Source organism: Callorhinus ursinus, unplaced genomic scaffold (genome assembly GCF_003265705.2).
Source record: "Callorhinus ursinus isolate GAN/ISIS: 27379988/994484 unplaced genomic scaffold, GSC_fseal_2.0 scaffold51, whole genome shotgun sequence".
Lineage (NCBI taxonomy): Eukaryota > Metazoa > Chordata > Mammalia > Carnivora > Otariidae > Callorhinus > Callorhinus ursinus.
In genome coordinates, this window is record NW_027397113.1 from 216,853 (window position 1) to 233,497 (window position 16,645).

At 67.4% G+C, this 16,645-nt stretch overlaps 1 protein-coding gene across 3 annotated transcripts in view; it reads left to right on the forward strand.

The window, feature by feature from the left end:
- Positions 1-16,645, forward strand: part of LSP1 (lymphocyte specific protein 1) — a 35,996-nt gene that overhangs the window by 8,885 nt on the left and 10,466 nt on the right. For 2 of the 3 annotated variants that reach the window (XM_025878275.2, XM_025878276.2), the window contains exon 2: positions 15,880-16,017. In XM_025878275.2, the coding sequence (XP_025734060.1) occupies positions 15,880-16,017 (138 nt within the window). Of the gene's footprint in view, positions 1-2,222; positions 2,706-15,879; positions 16,018-16,645 lie in introns of those variants that run through there. The other variant, XM_073883327.1, reaches the window with a different exon arrangement.

The following is a 16,645-nucleotide window of genomic DNA, read 5'->3' on the forward strand; positions in this document are numbered from 1 at the left end:
TGGATGAACGGATGGATGGTGGGTGGGTAGGTAGGTGGGTGGATGGATGGATGGGTGGGTGGAGAGATGGGTAGATGGATGATAGATGGATGATGGACGGATAGGTGAATGGGTGAATGGATGGATGGATGGACGGATGAATGGATGGATGGATGGGTGGATGGATGGGGGATGAATAGGAGAATGGATGAGTGACAGATGAGTGGTGGATGGTTGGATGGATAGATGCATTGACAAGTAACAGTAGAGTTAATAGTTGATATCAAATACTCTGCCCTATCATTCCTATTAGGACGTGCCCTAGGTATGAAATGATGGATGCTGGCCACTGCATTTAAAGATCTATTCTTGCCACTTCCCATCCATCAGCATTTCTGATAGAGAATCAAATAATTGTATTTTAAGTTCTTAGTGACAGAGAACCGCTGCCATTCCAAGGCAGCCTTCTCCCCATGGGAATATTTTTCCTTCTTTTGATCCGAAATATGTCTTGGCACATTTCCTCCCTGGCTGTCTGTGACTGGGATTCCAGAACCAGGAGCAGGAGGCAAGGGAGAGATGCGTAGGTTGAGATGGAAATGAGGCACAGGCTCACTTCCCCTGGGCGATCTGGCTCAACCTGAGGGCCAACCCTGCACCCCGCTCCCCTTTCCCTTCTCCTGTTCCTCTAGAATCTTGAGGCATCTGCAGCTCTGGCTGGATGCTGGGATGGATGGTGGGCACAGCTGCTTCTGGGGCACACCCTCACATTCTCTGGCTCCCCCGGGGGTTGTGGGAGGGGAGAGCTGTGAGCTCCCCTCCCGGGCTGGCCACAGGACCCAGCCTGGTGTGTGTGTGGGGGGGAGGCGGGGGACGAATCAGAGCCAGACTTCGTGACGCCCACGAAGTCTGCACCAGCCAGCCCCTACCTGAGTCACCGCGGACCGGCGTTATGGGCCATGTGGCTGGCACTCAGACACAACACAGCCTTCAGAGTGACTTGGTTGCGTGTGCGCCACTCGCCCCGGATGGTCTTAGCCGCGCCCTCGTCCAGCCTCACGTCCCCCAGGTGCTTTCAGACCTGGCCCCCTGGCCCAGCAGAGGCCAGGCTAGCTGCGGAAGTGAGAGGGGCTGTTCGCCCGTGCTATGGGGAAGGAGGGCAGCAGGGGCAGGCAGTCAGCACACCAGCCTGTGGTACTGGCTCTGCCGACCCCAGCTCTGCAACCTCGGATACCAGTCTGAGCCTCGGTTTCCCCATGCGGGACCTGGGTGCAGCAGCCGTGAGGGCTGGCGAGCCGGGCAAGCTGCTGGACATGACTGCTGGGCACTGAGCTGGGCTCGGTGACGCCCTGCAGACATGAGTCCAGTACCCGCCTTGTCCGGTCACTCGCCCGCGAGCGTTCTCAAGTGAGTCACGGCGACTGAGCCCAACCGGAGGAACAGTGGGCTGGGCTGCACCTCCCGGGCCTTGGCCAGAGCACGAGGGGCAGGGGGCCCGCCGGCCAGGGCACCGCACTGACCCTGTGCCCACCGGCCACCCTGGGCGCGTGCTCTCTGCTCCCAAACGGGGCAGGCCATGTTCCTCTCTGCCTCTGGGGTCTCCCTGCCCTGACCTCCCAGTGCAGGGCGGCGGGTGCTGGGGAGGGCAGCAGCCTCCCCATTTGGGGAGCAGAGAGGATTCCCCCTCGAGGTGATAAGTGGAGCAGAGAGCTGGGCATAAACAAGGGGAAAACTGGAGAACGACAGGGAGAGACACAGAGGGAGAGGAGAGGAGGCAGGGTCTGAGTGTGGGAGCAGGGAGGGCTGGGGGCTGGCGGGGAAGGAGCAGAAGGCCCAGGCCGGGAGGGGGCAGGGCAGGGGAGAGGGGCAGGGCAGGGGGGCTTGACCCAAGAGACCCATAAAGGCGAGGACAAGAGGAGGGCCTGAGGGCCGGCCAGGCCAGGCCCAGGGCAAGGGGAGAGGCGCGGAGGGATGGAGAGGCAGATGGGGGGGGCTGGATGCCCCGCCAGTGGTGGGGATGAGCTGCAGGAGAGCAGAGTGAGGCTGCAGTGGCCGCCAAGGTGGCCGAGGGGAGACCATGCCCATCCCAGGCCGCTGAGGTCCTGCTGAGCCCCAGGGCTGCGGGGCTGGAGGGTTTTCTCTCTGACATTTTTACTAGTCTCGGAAGGAGGGGGAGGGGGAGGAGGCCGAGGGGGGAGAAGGGGGCTGTGGGGGGAACAAAAGGGAAGCAGCTGCTAAACGTCCTGAAGGAGAGACCCACAGAGTCCGTGAGGCCGCACAGACGGGGACAGACAGACGGGCACCCAGACGCCCGGGGGGCAGCTCGCGGGGGGCCGGCCCGGGAGACCCCCAGGGCCAGGGGGCCCGGGGTGGACAGACACAGGCCACAGGCAGGGAGACAGGGCGAGCAGACGGGGAGGGGGTGTCAAAGCCAGAGAGCCCAGACGGCCAGCCAGACGGAGAGATCGAGGGACAGGGACAGGGAGCGAAGGAGGGGACAGGAGCAAGAAGAGAGAGGGGAGGGGGAGAGGGGTCCCAGGAGCAGGAGGAGGAGCAGGGGGAGGGCAGCAGACAGAGGCCGGCAGCCTTTGAAGAAGGAGCAGCCGCGTCCCCAGGGCTGGGGTCAAGCCAGGTCGCCGGCCCGCGGGGCGGCCGGCCAGCAGCATGAGCGGCTCGGCCCTCCTGAGGAGCAGTTCCGGCAAACGGGGCCTGGACAAGCTGGTGAGGTAGGTGCCCCCCGGCCCAGGCTGGGGCAGGGCGGGCAGGGCCGGGCAGCCGGGCCAGGGCGAGGGCTGTGCACGTGCGCCGGCTGTGTGCACGCGGCCCGCTTCCTCCTCTCGGCCCACGGCTCTGCACACTCCTGCCCACCTGCACGCCAGCTTGGCCTCGGCAGGACCGCTGTCTTCCCAGACACCTTCCCCTGGCCCCGGGGCCTCTGGCCCAGTCCGCTGGTCCCAGGGTGAAGGGGTGTCCTCGGCACGCTTCCAAGGCCTTGCCTATGCTCCCGCCGGCCCCTGGGGACCACCCTGTCACCCCTTGCTTTACAGATGATGAAGCCGGACCTCGCGGCCACATTCACCACCCCCTTAGTGCACCAGCCCTGCATGGGAGGCGCCACAGGGCCGTGGTGAGTGCTTGGGCCTCGGAGTCAGAGTCTCCCTGGGCTGGAATCCTGGCTCCTGTGTCTCGGGCTTTGGGCCAGGACCCTATCCTCCCTGGGCCTCAGTTTCCTCCTTTGTAAAGTAGTGGCGTGGTGTCACCTACCTTGAAGAGGAGTGAACAGAAGCAAAGGGCCAGGGGCGGGCCCAGAGCCACCACTCCATTCCACGGGCTGCTCACCACTTTACTCTGAGCCGCCTGCAATGCCCTTCCTCCTTCTCTACCCTTCCAGGCATCTAAGGCCCAGCTGAAATGCTGCCTCCTCCATGCAGCCTTCTTTGGCTTCTCCTTCAATGGCATGGAGCGTGCTGGGCAGACTGCAAGCTCCTGGAGGGAGGGACAGGCATCAGCCTCCCCAGCTCCACCCACGCCTTGACTCTGGGAGGGAGGAGAGACACGGCGTGCGGGTTGTGCAGGTCGGCTGAGAGCAGCCCCAGACCCCTCCTGCTCCGGCCGGTCGGGTCCCTCAGACACTGAGTGACGGCTCTCTCCTGGCCCCTCCCAGGCATGGCCCACGGGCCACCACTCAGGGTCAGGACCAGCAACGGGGTTTGAGGGGGCCCCTGCTGGCCATGGTCCCCCGCAGCCCCACCCTGCCCGCTCGGAAGGTGGACCCCCGTTCCTGGGCTTCACACCTGTTCCTTCCTGGCTCTGCCAGGCCCACCCTGGTGCTGCTGACCAAGGGATCCCCAGGCAGGGCTCCTCCTCCCTGCCCAGCCGGGATGCATCCTCCCAGGAGTCACTGCGGCTGTCCCCTTCCAGAAAGCTCTGTGGCCCGAGGACTAACAGGTGCCCAGGGTCAATCCGTGAGGCTCACCAGCACTGCTTAACAAAGGGGGAAACTGAAGCCCAGCAGGGCAATCATGCAGGAAGAGTCCCAAGGTGCACGGGACTCAGGTCCCTCATCCCAGGAGGACCTGGGTCACAAATGTCTGTCCAAGAGTGGCTTTGGCTCTGCTTCCAAACCCAGTGTGAGGCTGCTGCCCTGGGCTAGCAGGGACGGTGGAGGCAGCGACGGGGCTTGGACATGCAGCTCCAGCTTGGCTGGGGCGGGGGGCGGGTACAGGCTGGGGAGTGAGCCCCGAGCCCCTGAGGGACCTGCAGAGAGAGAAGGACGCGTCCCTTTGAGCTCCGTGCGCCGTCCTGCTGCCGGGGGGCCGCACGGGGAGCAGGAGAGAGTCTCTCCCAAAGAGTGATGTCAGGGTGCCTGTGTCCGGCTTCGGTGAGCGAATCATACAGCTCACATGGTGATGCTCACAGGTGCGTGGTCAGTGCAGGCCCGGAGCCAGCCCTGGGCCGGGAGACCCCCACCCACCCGTGGACTCCAGGGGCCAGGCGGCTAGTGGCATTGCCACCACCCTCACCGATATTAGCGCCTGTCCTGCCTCTCACGGGCTTCACTTCCCGAAGCCCGGGCCGACGGCCCCTTGTCCCTGCTGGACAGACAGAAAACCAGGCTCAGAGAGGCTAGTGACTTGCCCTGGGTCACCCTGGGAGAGGGGACCTGACAGCCGTGCCCACTGCGTCACCCTAATCCTTCGCTGGGGACCGCCGGGGTGCGGGGTAGGGCCCCTCTCTGTGACAAAGCTCAGTGGAGGCATTCGGGAAGCCAGGAGGGGTGGGTGTAAATTGAATCCAGTTTAAGTAGGTTAAAAATGGGCCCGGGAGGGGGGACTTGTCCCCGTGCCCATCCGTACCCCTGTCTCAGCTCGGCACCATCCCCGCGGCCGCGGTGCGGGTCCTCGCCAACTGTCACTGCCCAGGAGGAGGCTTCAGGTGGCAGGGCTGGCCGGAGCCAACTCCTCCTGCTGCTGTGCCCCCAGACCCGGCTCCGTCCTCTGTCCCCTCCTACTGCCCCTGGCGATCCAAAGCTCAGCCAGGCCCATCCTGGGCCAGCCCAGTGTTAAGGATGAGCAGGGAGCACCACTCAGGTCCACAGAACCCCTGGGTTCCAGCTGCCTGCCTGGTCAAATGGTCTCGGGGGACCGGGCTTGGTGAAGGGGGGCCTTGGCTGGCACGGACCAAAGGGGCTGGGTCACCCTGCTGGTGTCTCTCTTGGCATTCGGGCTCACGGTCCCGCCGGGGAGGCTCTGGGAGCTGGAGGAGCCCTGAGGCAAAAGCCCCTCTGCCCACTGCTCTGGGCACACGTTCACCATAGACATGCTGGCAATCTTCACGCCTGGCCTCTCACCTGGGCAGCCAGGTCTGGGAGGCCTCTGGGGACCCCGGTGTGGCCAGCAGGGCCAGGGATGAGCCAGCCTGAGGAGGTGGGGGTCGGGGTGGGGGTGGGGGGGAAGCCAAGCCTCCAAACCAGTGTGCAAAGGGGCGTGGCTGCCTCGGGCCCACCCAGGGCCCCAGATGGGAGGGGGGCTGGCCCTCACCCTGGCAGAGCCCGGGCGTCTGGTGGGTGGTGCTGCCCTGGGACCAGGCGGTCTGCCGGCCAGAGCTGCCCCAGGAGCCCAGGCGAGCTGGCATCGCGGGGGTGCGGAGCCTGAGTGGCCCAGCCCCCTGGGCAGGGCATCAGGGCCGGAGCCCAGAGCACTGAGGTTCAGGCTCCAGTCCCATCCCACGAACAAGAGCTGGACAGGGCGGCAAGCAAGCAGCAACCCCGGGTGCTCTGGGCACCTGGGGGCTCTCCCCCCACGCCCCTGCCGGAGCCTCGAGAGGGCACCCTATGGCACCTGAGCCCCGAGGGTTGGCTGGAGTGGGCAGGGCTCCCGCGAACACCTCATCGAGCTCGGAGTGGCTCAGCACAGGTTGGTGGCCTGGGGCCAACCCACACAGGTGTCCAGGGGCAGGTGGGAGCTGGGGGTGGAGGAAGCCTCGGCGGCCCCTGGGGGCAGGGAGAGCGTGGGATCAGACCAGGGGCCACCCCAAAGGGTGGGAATGTGGCCAGGAGGGGTGCTGCCCATCTGGGAAGGGAAAGGTGCTGAGTGGACTTGAGGTGAGGTGGGGGGCAGGGGGTCGTGTGCCCAGCGGGCTGTGAGGCTCTCCCAAAATGTGTCCTAACAGGTGTGTGGGGGGGGAAGAGACGAAAAGAGAGAAAAGAAGTGAGAGCGAGTGAAGGAGGATAGAGAGGAGGGGGCACGGGGCGGGGGTCCCGGTGGAGGCAGGAAGAAGGTGTGCAGGGAGGGGCCGGGGTGGGGTCGGGAGTGGAGCAGACAGGGCAGGGTGGGGACGGGACGGGGACAGTGATGGGGACCAAGTGGGGACAAGCCGGGACGGGAACTGGACAGAAACAGGACGGGACAGGGGTGGGGACCGGGCAGGGACAAGACGGGACAGAGACAGGCCCGGGCGAGGGGGCGGGCTGGGGCAGGGTGGTGGCCCAGAGGGGCGGGAGGGCGAGTGAAAACTGCAAAGGGCATGGAGGAGGCAGGGCAGGGGACGCTCCAGGGCAGAGGGGGGCCGGGCGGCTTTGTCAGCCCCTCCCTCGCTGTCCCTCCCACAGGCCCGTCCCACAGTGCCCCTCCCACGTGGCCCCTCCCTCGCTGTCCCTCCCACACCTTCCATCCTATATGCTGTGCCCTCCCACACTAATCTCCTCCCACGCGGTCCCTCCCACGTGCCCCTCCCACGTGCCCCTCCCACACTAATCTCCTCCCACACGGCCCCTCCCACGTGCCCCTCCCACACTAATCTCCTCCCACGTGCCCCTCCCACGTGCCCCTCCCACGTGGTCCCTCCCACGTGGTCCATCCCACGTGTCCCTCCCACACTAATCTCCTCCCACGCCGTTCCTCCCACGGGTCCCCTCCCACGTGGTCCCTCCCACACTAATCTCCTCCCACACGTCCCTCCCACGTGGTCCATCCCACGTGTCCCTCCCACACTAATCTCCTCCCACACGTCCCTCCCACGTGCCCCTCCCACACGGTCCCTCGCACATGGTCCATCCCACGCTGTCCCTCCCACATGGTCCCTCGCACACGGTCCCTCCCACGTGTCCCTCCCACGTGTCCCTCCCACCCTGCTCCTCCCATGCCGTTGGCTCCACACCATCTGTCCCACGCTGTCCCCAGCAGCGGAGGGAAGGAGGCCCCAAGGGCCAGGTGGTGCACGTGCTGAGTGCAGGAGGTGCGGCAGCCCCGTCTACTGCCCACACCTGGCCCACCGGCGAGATGGGAGGGGGAGCGCAGAGGAGCCGCAAGGAAGGGGGGAGGGAAGCCAGTGAGAGGCCAAGAGCGGGCGGAGCGGAGGAACAAAAACCCCCACGGGGAGGAAGGACGGGAAAGGGGACTGAGGGTGGGATGTGTGCTTCTGAACCGGGGCCCCGAGCGGGGCCCAGGCTCTCCCGCGCCGACCCCCCTGCTGTCCGGCACCGGCCTGCAGGAGCTGTGGGGAGGGAACCCCAGCCTGCCTTCCTTGGGGATGGGGGCAGCCCAGGGCAGAACGCTCACTGCTAAGCTCAGCTTCCTCTCCTGTAAGGCGGTGACGAGCCGCATGCTGGCTGTGAGGGGTCACTTAGCGCCCAGCTCCTGGCGGGGCCCCCAGGGACCGAGGCCGGGGCAGGTCCCACCCCACCTCAGCCGGCAGACCATCCCAAGGCTGGCCCCACGTACCCATGTGTGTGCATGAGGAGGCTGAGGCTCGGGGAGGTTTGAGGCCTGGCGGGGGTCTCTGCAGAATTAGAGGACGCTCGGCCAAGGGGGTGGCCCGGCCCTGACTCCTTCTATCCTGCCAAGCCCCCTGCGCCCCCCGGATGCCCCGCGCAGAGGGGCCGGGGATCAAGGAGCAGCTCAGAGCAGGGGCCGGGCCGGGGGGCAGGCAGGGCACCCAGGGCTCCAGCGGCAGAAACAGTGTGGCGGCGTCAGGCAGAGGGTCAAGCTGCTCCGTGCACCTGGGGCCAGGTTTGGAGACCACGGGATCAGCCCGAGGAGGAGAGCCGTGTGCGGGACCCCTGGGCTGTCAGGAGAACCTGCGCCCCACCCCGCCCCGGGGCAGGACGAAAGGGGAGAGCCATGGCAGAGGCTGCAGCCGGTGCCAGCCACCAGTCGCGTGTCACGGAATGTGCCAAAGCCTGGCCTCGTGAGCACGGCAAGAGCTGTGCCAGGCAGCCCCAGCCCATCTTGGGAGTGACGGGCTCCCCCGGAGGGCCGTCCAGCGCCAGGAGGAGCCTGGGCAGGGCCTGGAGGTGAGGCCCTGTGGTCAGCCCCTCGTGCGGTCCCGGAGGTGGGCCCGAGGGCTGCGCAGGCGTGGCGGGGGGCGGGGTGCCCGGGCAGTCTCCTGGGCGGCCGCGACACTTGGCCCAGACCCCTGCAGCGCTGCGGTCAGGGACTCAGAGAAGGGATTGCGCAGCAAGTACCGTGTGCAGGGCAGAGGGGGGAACCGCACGTGCAGGGCCGGGGCCGGTCAGAGCCACACCGGCGCCCCACAGGCAGGCCGAACCTGAAGAGGGTGGGCCTTGACCTCTGACCCCAGGCCCAGAGGGGCGAGGGCAAGGAGGCTGACCGGGGAGCACATCACAGGAGGTAGGACCCCCCCCCCCCCGGCAACAGGGAGGCGATGGGCCAGCCAGCAGGACGTCGGGCTTTGCTCTGGACCCCACTCTGGGGCAGAAGTGGACGGTCCCCGACCCAGCCTGTGTGCACCAGGGGGAAGCCTGGGAGAGAGGGGCTTGGGTGACCCAAAGCTCTTCATGGGCCCATGGGTCGGGGCTCTGTGGAGCCAGGCTGTAGAGGGGACCCCTGAACAGGCAAAGCCCCCACTAGGAAGGTTTTGGGGGCGGAGACTCCCTCTCCCTCACGCCCTGCCGGCGAGTGGGCACCCGGGCAGCAGGGACTCCCTGCACGGCACCCTTCCCGGCGGGCCGTTTGAGCAGACGAGGAGGGTCCCACCTGCCCGGCCTGGACGCCTTTGGGGCCGGTGGCGTGTGATGGGCCAGCCTCAGCTGGGGTTGCCCTGACCGGCATTTGGAGGCTGGTCCCCCCACAGCCTTCGTGGATCCGGGAAGCCAGGGCGCTGCAGGCCTGGGGGGACAGTAGTGGCAGGAGACTGGGGGCCAGGGGCTGCCCGGGGGCTATCAAGGGAGGGACCCATCTGGCCCGCGTGGACGGCGGGCTGGCCGAGCCAGCGACCGGCAGAGCAGCTCAGCGTGGGGCGTGGGGCAGGATGGGGAGGAAGGGAGCCCGTGGGCACAGATGCCCTCCACACCACTCTGTCCCCGAGGGGCGCCCGCGTGGGAGGTGCTGGGAGCATGGGTCACCCGGGAGGGATGATGGGGGCAGAGGGGAGGGGTGGGGACACCTGCATGCTGATTAGCTGCCCCATCCTCTCTGACGGGCATCCGCCCACCACGTCCCCTTCCCCTGTCCTTCCAGGCTGGGCACAGGCACAGGCGCCCCTCCCCTGAGGGGACTTCCTGCGGGCTCCCCCCGCCCCCGGCTCCAAATAGGGGCCCTCTTCTGGGGTCCCTGAGGTCAGCCCTGGCTTTCCTGGCAGCCCCTAAGGTCCCTCGGAGCAGGGATCTCACTGTGGGCCCCTCGCACCCGGCTGGATAGCGAGCCGGCTCAGGGAGGGGGAGGAGCCCAAGGCTGAGGGGGACAGGCCAGCCCGGGCATGTGAGAAGAGGGCTGGACCACAAGCCCGGGCTGCCTGGGAGGTTATGGAGCAGGCAGGCAGCAGATATGGGGGTGTCATCGGGGGGGGTGGGAGCCCAGCCCAGGGCGGGAGCCTGGGACGGCGGCAGACTGTGGTCTCCTGCCTCCCCTTCCCGGGGGGAGAGCCCCCAACCCTACTCTTCAGCTGCACGCTGGGGTGACAGTCCCCCCTGAATGGGGTGAGAACCAGGTGGCATTTTGAGCCAGTGGTGGGGCCATCTCAGGCTGAGCAGGGCCTGGCGCCTGTGCCCTGGAAGGGTCCCTGTGGCCTGAGGCCCGAGGCAGGGGCCACCCTCCGCAGTCTGGCCCTGGGGCCGGCCAGGAAAGAAGGGCAGAGGGGGATTCCTTGGCTTTGGGGGCCGTGTGGGGCAGCTAGGGGGTCCCCCCCAACGGCTGCCCCCACTGTGGGAGGACGAGGGAGGGTGCTGGACGAACAGCCGGCGAGGGCCCTACGGACATGACACCGTGATGAAGGAGGCGCCGGCCTCGGCTGTGAGAGGGGCTGCCCGGGCAGAAGGTGGTCTTGGCTGGGGGCTCAGGGCTCACGTGTGTGGAAAGATGCCAGTAGGCAGGCCGCTTGGCCTTTCCCACCAAGGCCGGGCTCAGAGAGCCCAGAGCCCCTGCCCAGGCCACACGGCCCTGTTCCCCTGCCTGGGCCCGGGTGGGTCTGGAGCCATGCGTGGGGCCACCTTTGGGTGTGGCCTGGCCTGCGGCACGCAGCTCACAAAGCACATGGTCCAGCCAGCTGTGGGCTCCCGGAGGCTGCCGCTGTGCCCCATGTCCCCCAGCACCAGCCCAGCGGTGCTGGCCCCTCAGGGCCTCGCTCCCTCCCCACACCTCAAGGCCAGCTTGTGCCCCTAGCCTGTGCCTTTCGGGGAGCCAGCCTTTCTGTGGTACTGGGGAAGCCAGCTTTGCAGGCAGATGTCCCCTCCTCCGGGGAGGCTTCTCAGATGACACCTACCTGCCCACCAGGGCCAGGAGGGCTGTGGTGTGGGGTGTGGGCCAGGCCTGCCCTGTGGTGCTTCAGCTTCCTTTTGGGGGCCCAGGTCTGCCAATAGCACCAGCCAAGAGGAAGCAGGACCTAGGGTGGCCTGGGGAGGGGTCTTGGTTTGCACCCTGCTGAGCAAGGCCTGCACCCCTTTTTACAGCTGGGGAGCAGAGGCCAGGCCCGGGGCCTCACCCTGGGAAGGGGATCAGAGAGACCAAAGCCACAGCCCTGCCCTGGCCCCAGCCCCTCCTCCTGGGGTGACCTCCTGTGGTTCCCTCCATTCAGCCCCCCCCCCCCATGATTCTCGTGTCTCCTCCAACTGCCTTCCACTGAGCTCCTCCCTGCTCAGAACTTTCCAGAGCCCCCAGGGTCCCCAGCTGCTCTGCCCTGGGTCTTCCAGAGACCTAACAACACCCCCAGGCCGCCGGGTGCTGCCCCTTCTGGGAGCGACCACAAAGGGGAGGGTCAGGAAGGGCTGCACTCCTGCACAGCAGGGGAGGAGCCAAGCGCTCAGCGGGGACACTGAGGCCCCAGGGCTGGGGTGAAGGCCCCGGCTGTCCCCGCCCCTGCAGCTCTAACCCCTATGAGGCGCCCAGCATGGAGGAGGAGGGAGGGAGACAGGAAGGGGACCTAGGGGCTTGGCACTCCAGGCCTTTCCCTGTGCCCCTGGCCACTCTCCACTCCCTCGTCACCCCAGAACCCTGGTGCTCCCCCACTGCCCCTCAGCTCCCTCAGGGGTGACTCATCCCCAGGGCTCTCCCCGGGTTGGCCTGGGTCCCTCCTGACCACCTCTCTGGGAGTCCCCATGCACCCCACACTCTGCTCACCCAAGCTCACCTTGGGGCCTCCCCCAAACCCGCCCCCCTTCCCTCCCGGGGTGCACGGAGTTCTGGAGGTTGCTGTCCCTCGGCCCACGCCACCTTCCTGGCTGGTAGTCCCCCTCCCAGGCCTCTTGTGCCCCATGGGGGGCTCGGAGACCCTCCTGTCCATCTCCCCACAGCTGCCCCTCCTGGCCACGGCCGCACCGAGCCCTCTGGCCACTGGCCTTCTTGGCTCTCCTCTTGTAGTACCCTCTCCCTGGCCCAGGAGCCCTGGCTCATCTTTCAGACCCAACTTCAAAGTCGCCTCCTGGGCTCCCCGGGCCAGTGGGGTTGGGCGTGCCCGGGGGGCTGTCTACCTGGCCCACTGACTGGCTGGGCCTTCGAGGAAAGGGGTCGTCTCTCCCCATGCGCTCCAGGGCCCCGGCACAGCCAGAAAGGTGCTGCTGGAGGAGGGGCGGCCGGGAGGGCAGGCGGCCGGGGCGTCGGGGAGCCAGGTTCCGGGCAGCTGCAGCTCCCTGCCCACACCCCTGGCCTGGGGCAGCAGTGTGCGCCTCCCGCCGCCCCGCCCACCACCCGCCTGCTGCTCTGGGGCTGCCTTCGCGCTCTGGGCTCCCCCCAGCTGCCTCTCGGCAAGGACGGGTGACAGCCAGCACCCTGGCCGTGCCACACCCGCAGAACCCTCCCTGCATGGTCATAAGCACCAGGGGGCACCCTCCCACGCTCTCCCCTGAACTCCCGGCCAGGGCCGCTGACCTCTGCCCTCGGGGGCCTGCTCTCTGGTAGTTGGGGACCCCTGGAAGCCTACACTAAGAAGGCCTCTCCGTGGGCTCACCGCCCCCCACCACGCGCCTTCACTCATGAGGGACCAGTCGCTCAGCAAGTGTCCACTGGTGGACAGTGTTGGAGACCCTGGGGAGGCAGGGCATGGAGGGGACAGAGACCATGCTGGTCCTCAGGGAGACCTGTGGTCTCTGCTCCCAGCGGGGCGGCCAGTCCCACTCCCCAGCCTCTCGGGCAGCTCCCACGCGCTGTGTCCGGGACCCCTGTAGCCGAGAGTGTCCCCTGCAAGCCTAAAGGAAGAATTCTCCTCCAGCAGGCCTGGCCCTGGAGCCTGGCCCCCAAGCCCAGCCCCCAAGCTCTCCCCGTGACTCTGAGCTGACCTTTGGCGGGAGAGACAGGTGGGGTGGCCCACAAGCTGCCTGCAGGGGGCAGAGTCAAGCTGGGACCAACCCATGCAGGCTTGGGCGGGGGGGCGACAGCTGGAGAGGCCAGTCGGCTCAGGACCCTATCCTCCAATCCTCTATCCTCGGACCCTAGTGGTTGGGGGGGCCACAAGGGGGATGCTGCAGAGGAAGGAGAGAGGGGGGCTGGTGCCTCGAGTCGGGGCCGGTAGGCAGTGGACCTGACCAGCAGGAGCAGCCCCTGGACTGGGGGACCCCCACCCAGAATGGGGAGCTGTGAGCCTTCCTGGGGCCTGCTGGGGTCTGGCCACACTGTGCACCTGGGTGGAGCGAGGCCCCACGGCAGAGCCTGATGCTGGGGTGCAGAGCCCCACTCCGCGGCCCCTGGGGCTGAACCCTTGGCTGCGCAGAGTGAGAACAGACACAGGAAACAGCCTAATTGCATTTGCTAAGGAACACCAAATCCCTTACAGCTGCACTCGGGCTGAGCCAGGGGCCACGGGGCGGGGGTGGGAGGGTGGGGGGCGGCCATCGCCCGTGTCCTGACAGCTCCATGGAGCCTGCCAAGGGGTCTGGGCTGCTGGCCGGGGAAGGGGGGCGCCTTTCCCAGGCCAGAGGCCCCCACCCCACCCCAGGAGAGCCGCCCCCTCTCAGTTCCCAGAACGGAGCCCAGCTGTGGAACAGTGAGGGGTGAGGTCACGGGAGGGGCCAGGAGGGGCTGCATTACTCACATCCTGGGGCTGGCGGGAGGGAGGAGGCGAGGGGGGGAGGGCTCCTTGTCCTTAGGCGGCTGGGTCTCCCAGCATGGGGCTTGGGGGACAGCAGGAGACCCCTACCCTGCAGCCCTGCTCTGCTCCCTGCAAGCTCCTGCCAGTGGGGGCTCGGGGCCACATGCAGAAGTCAGGTCATGAGGGGTGACCCTCGGAGGGGTCGGCTCCTCGGGAATGCTGCTCTCAGAAAACATGCCTCCATCCTGGGCCGCTGTCGAGGCCATGGTGAGGGTGCCGGGGTGGGGGTACTGGACCTGCCATTTTGCCTCTCACCTTGTTCCCACTTCTGAGTCTGCGTGTACAGATGGACACCCGCGTATGGGCACGTGTGTGCATGCGGGGGGCGTTTGGGGCCACGTATGGAGGGCGGGCATGTGTGCCGACGTTGGCCTGAGTGTGGATAGAGCCCATGGAGGAAGTGTGTGTGTGTGCATGCATGCCTCTGTGTGTGCAAGGGAGGACCAGCCACGCATTGAGTGTCCATGCGTGGGGCCCTGCCGTGTGTGGGCCCGCACAGGGCTCTTGTGGCCTGGACCTATCGCCGTACGGGCAGACCCCAGAGGCTTAGCCCATGTCTGTGTCTGGGGTGACCAGACACATTGTGGGTTCTGCGCTCAGATCTCGGCAGAGGGGCCTGGGAAGCAGGAGCAATGTTGGAGAGAGGCCCCCACGGGGGTTCCCAAGAGCAGGCTGGAGGGGGACCTGAGGCTCAGCTCAGGCCTCGGACGCAAGCACACCTTCCCGGGCCACCCACACCCGACCTGGGCCCACGTACTCACACCCACGCATCACCCATTGGCCAGAACGCTGCCAACACCCCGACACAAACTCGCTGATAGGCATGTGCAGCTAGGACACGCGAGCAAGTGGAACAAGGGGTCCAGTCCAGTCAGGAATGGCCAGGAGTCCCTCCTGGGGTGCCCCCAGGGGCCACCCCACAAGAAGGCTGGTGGGCCCACACTCCACCCCACAGCCAGGGACACAGCACCGAGCTCCCACTGCATCCACCTGCTCACACCCTCCATGAAGAGGGTCTGCAGGGGTGAATGGCGGGGAAGAACCTCAGACCCCAAGTCCCCACAGCCCGAGAGCACCCTAGGCTCTACCTCCCCGGAAAACACAGCCCTGCAGCTTCCCAGCCGAGGTCCTGGAGCAGGATGGGAGCCGGGTGTGGGGCAGGAGGGGCTCCCCGGGGCCCTGGGGGTGGGAGCCAGAGGTCCTGCTGAGGAGTGAGGGTGGGCGGACTGGGGGTGCTGAGGTCTGAGCACGGCGGAGGTCTCAGGGGGCCACAGCGGCGGGGGGGAGGGGGCCCCGAGCGGGGGCTGCGGAGGGGCCTGGCTTTTGTCTGGGAGGCCCTGGGAGGACTGAGGAGAGATTAGATCATGGCTGGCAGGGCTGCCGAGACCATGGAGCCGGCCATCCCGGCCAAGGGATGGAGGCCCAGAAGGAGCGGGCTGTGGGGTCAAGCAGCGGACACCAGCAGGAAGGGACTGAGACCCCAGCTTGGGGCAGTGGGAACCCCTGCAGAAGCAGAGACCAGGACTCCCCTCCTGGGGTCCAGGGGAGCTGGGGGAGGCAGGGCCATGTCAGTGGCCAAGGCCTGGGGTGCCCCCCGGACCCCGATAGTCTGAGATCTGCTGGGCCAGGGCCAGGGGGACCAGGCTGTGGACCCCCTGTCCCAGGCCCACCTTGCGTAGCCCTGAGCGAGGGACCCCAAGAAGCTGTGGGGCCAGCATGCACTGATGGAGGAAGCTCTCCGATGCTGGCTCTGCGGTGGGCCTCAGTTTCCTCATCTGTGAAACAGCCCAGAGAGGGGTCAGGCTCCAGCTGGATGCAGCCTCTTCTGTGGACCTTGGGCCCTTTTGGGGGGCCACCTCCTTCCAACATGCGAGGCCCTTGGGGAGCAGGAGGGAGCACCCCAGCTGGGCGGGTCGGCTAAGGAGGTGGCTGCCTAGCCACGCCTGCCCCTGGCGGGACCCAGGGGGTCCCTGGGCCGAGGCTGATCCACCAGCCCAGCCCGGCAGTGCCTGACTGGCCGAGGCTGATCCACCTGATGCAGGTAGGACGTGTGACACCTCCAGCAGCCTCTTTCCATGTCTTCTGCGGCCCAGCTCTGCTTAGGCCAAGGGAACCTGGCTGGTGGAGGGGACGCAGGGGTCTTACTCAGTACTGGGGTTGCTCCAGCCTGCCTGTCCCTGGAGCCCCTCCATCCCCAGGCCTACAGAGCCCTGGGAGCGCCCCCTGGGCCCCGAGGGCACCGCTGCGACCAGCTCCCATGACCTCTGCTCTATAGACGAGGGAACTGAGGCCTAGACAGGAGGCGGCTTGGACCAGAGTGGCAGGGCGCGGGCTGCGGTGTGACCGTGTCTCCGTGTCCCCCAGGCTCACCACTCAGCGGAGCGCGGAAGATGAGGAGGAGGCCGCCCGGGAGCGGCGCCGCCGGGAGAGGGACCGGCAGCTACGGGCCCAAGACAAGGACGGAGGCGGCCAGTCCCCCAAGCTGCCCGAGCAGGAGACCCTGTAAGCTGCCCCCTCCCACCGGCTCGCCCGGCCCTCACCCCTGGGCAGAGAGGGGGTTGCTGATGGTCGGGGCCCTGGGCTAGAGGTCCCAGAGCAGGGGAGACCACGGAGGAGCTCAGCCCGGGAGCAGAAGTGGGGAGAGTTCTCAGGGTGAGGGTCCCCGAAGCCCCCGGCGCCAGCAGAGCCTACGGGCCGGCTGGCCGGATGGACGCCCGTGCGGCCACCCCTCCCAGCCAGCCTCCCAGAGCGCTGACTCAGGCTCTGGCCGCCCTGCGCAGTCCTGGCCCCTGCTTGGACCGACACTGACCCCAGCTGCGTGGCCCTGGCCCCGGAGCCCCCCGCCCAAGCTCCCCGCTGCCGGTGACTCATGGAGGCCACGTCCAACTTGGCGGGCCGCAGGCCGGCTCGTTTCCTCCCTGGGCCCAGGAGGCCTCCGCGGCCGGGCTGGGCTGTTTTTACAATAATGCCCCCCTTCCTCCCGCCGCTGTTTTGTTCCATTTTCTCCGAGTCAGCAGCTCCGGGCGGGGTGGGGTGCCACAGCGGTCATGGCCCCTCAGGCCGGGTCCTCGTTCTAGATGGCGGGGGCTGGGGGCAGAGGGGGAGCCCACCGGCACCAGATCCCAGGCCT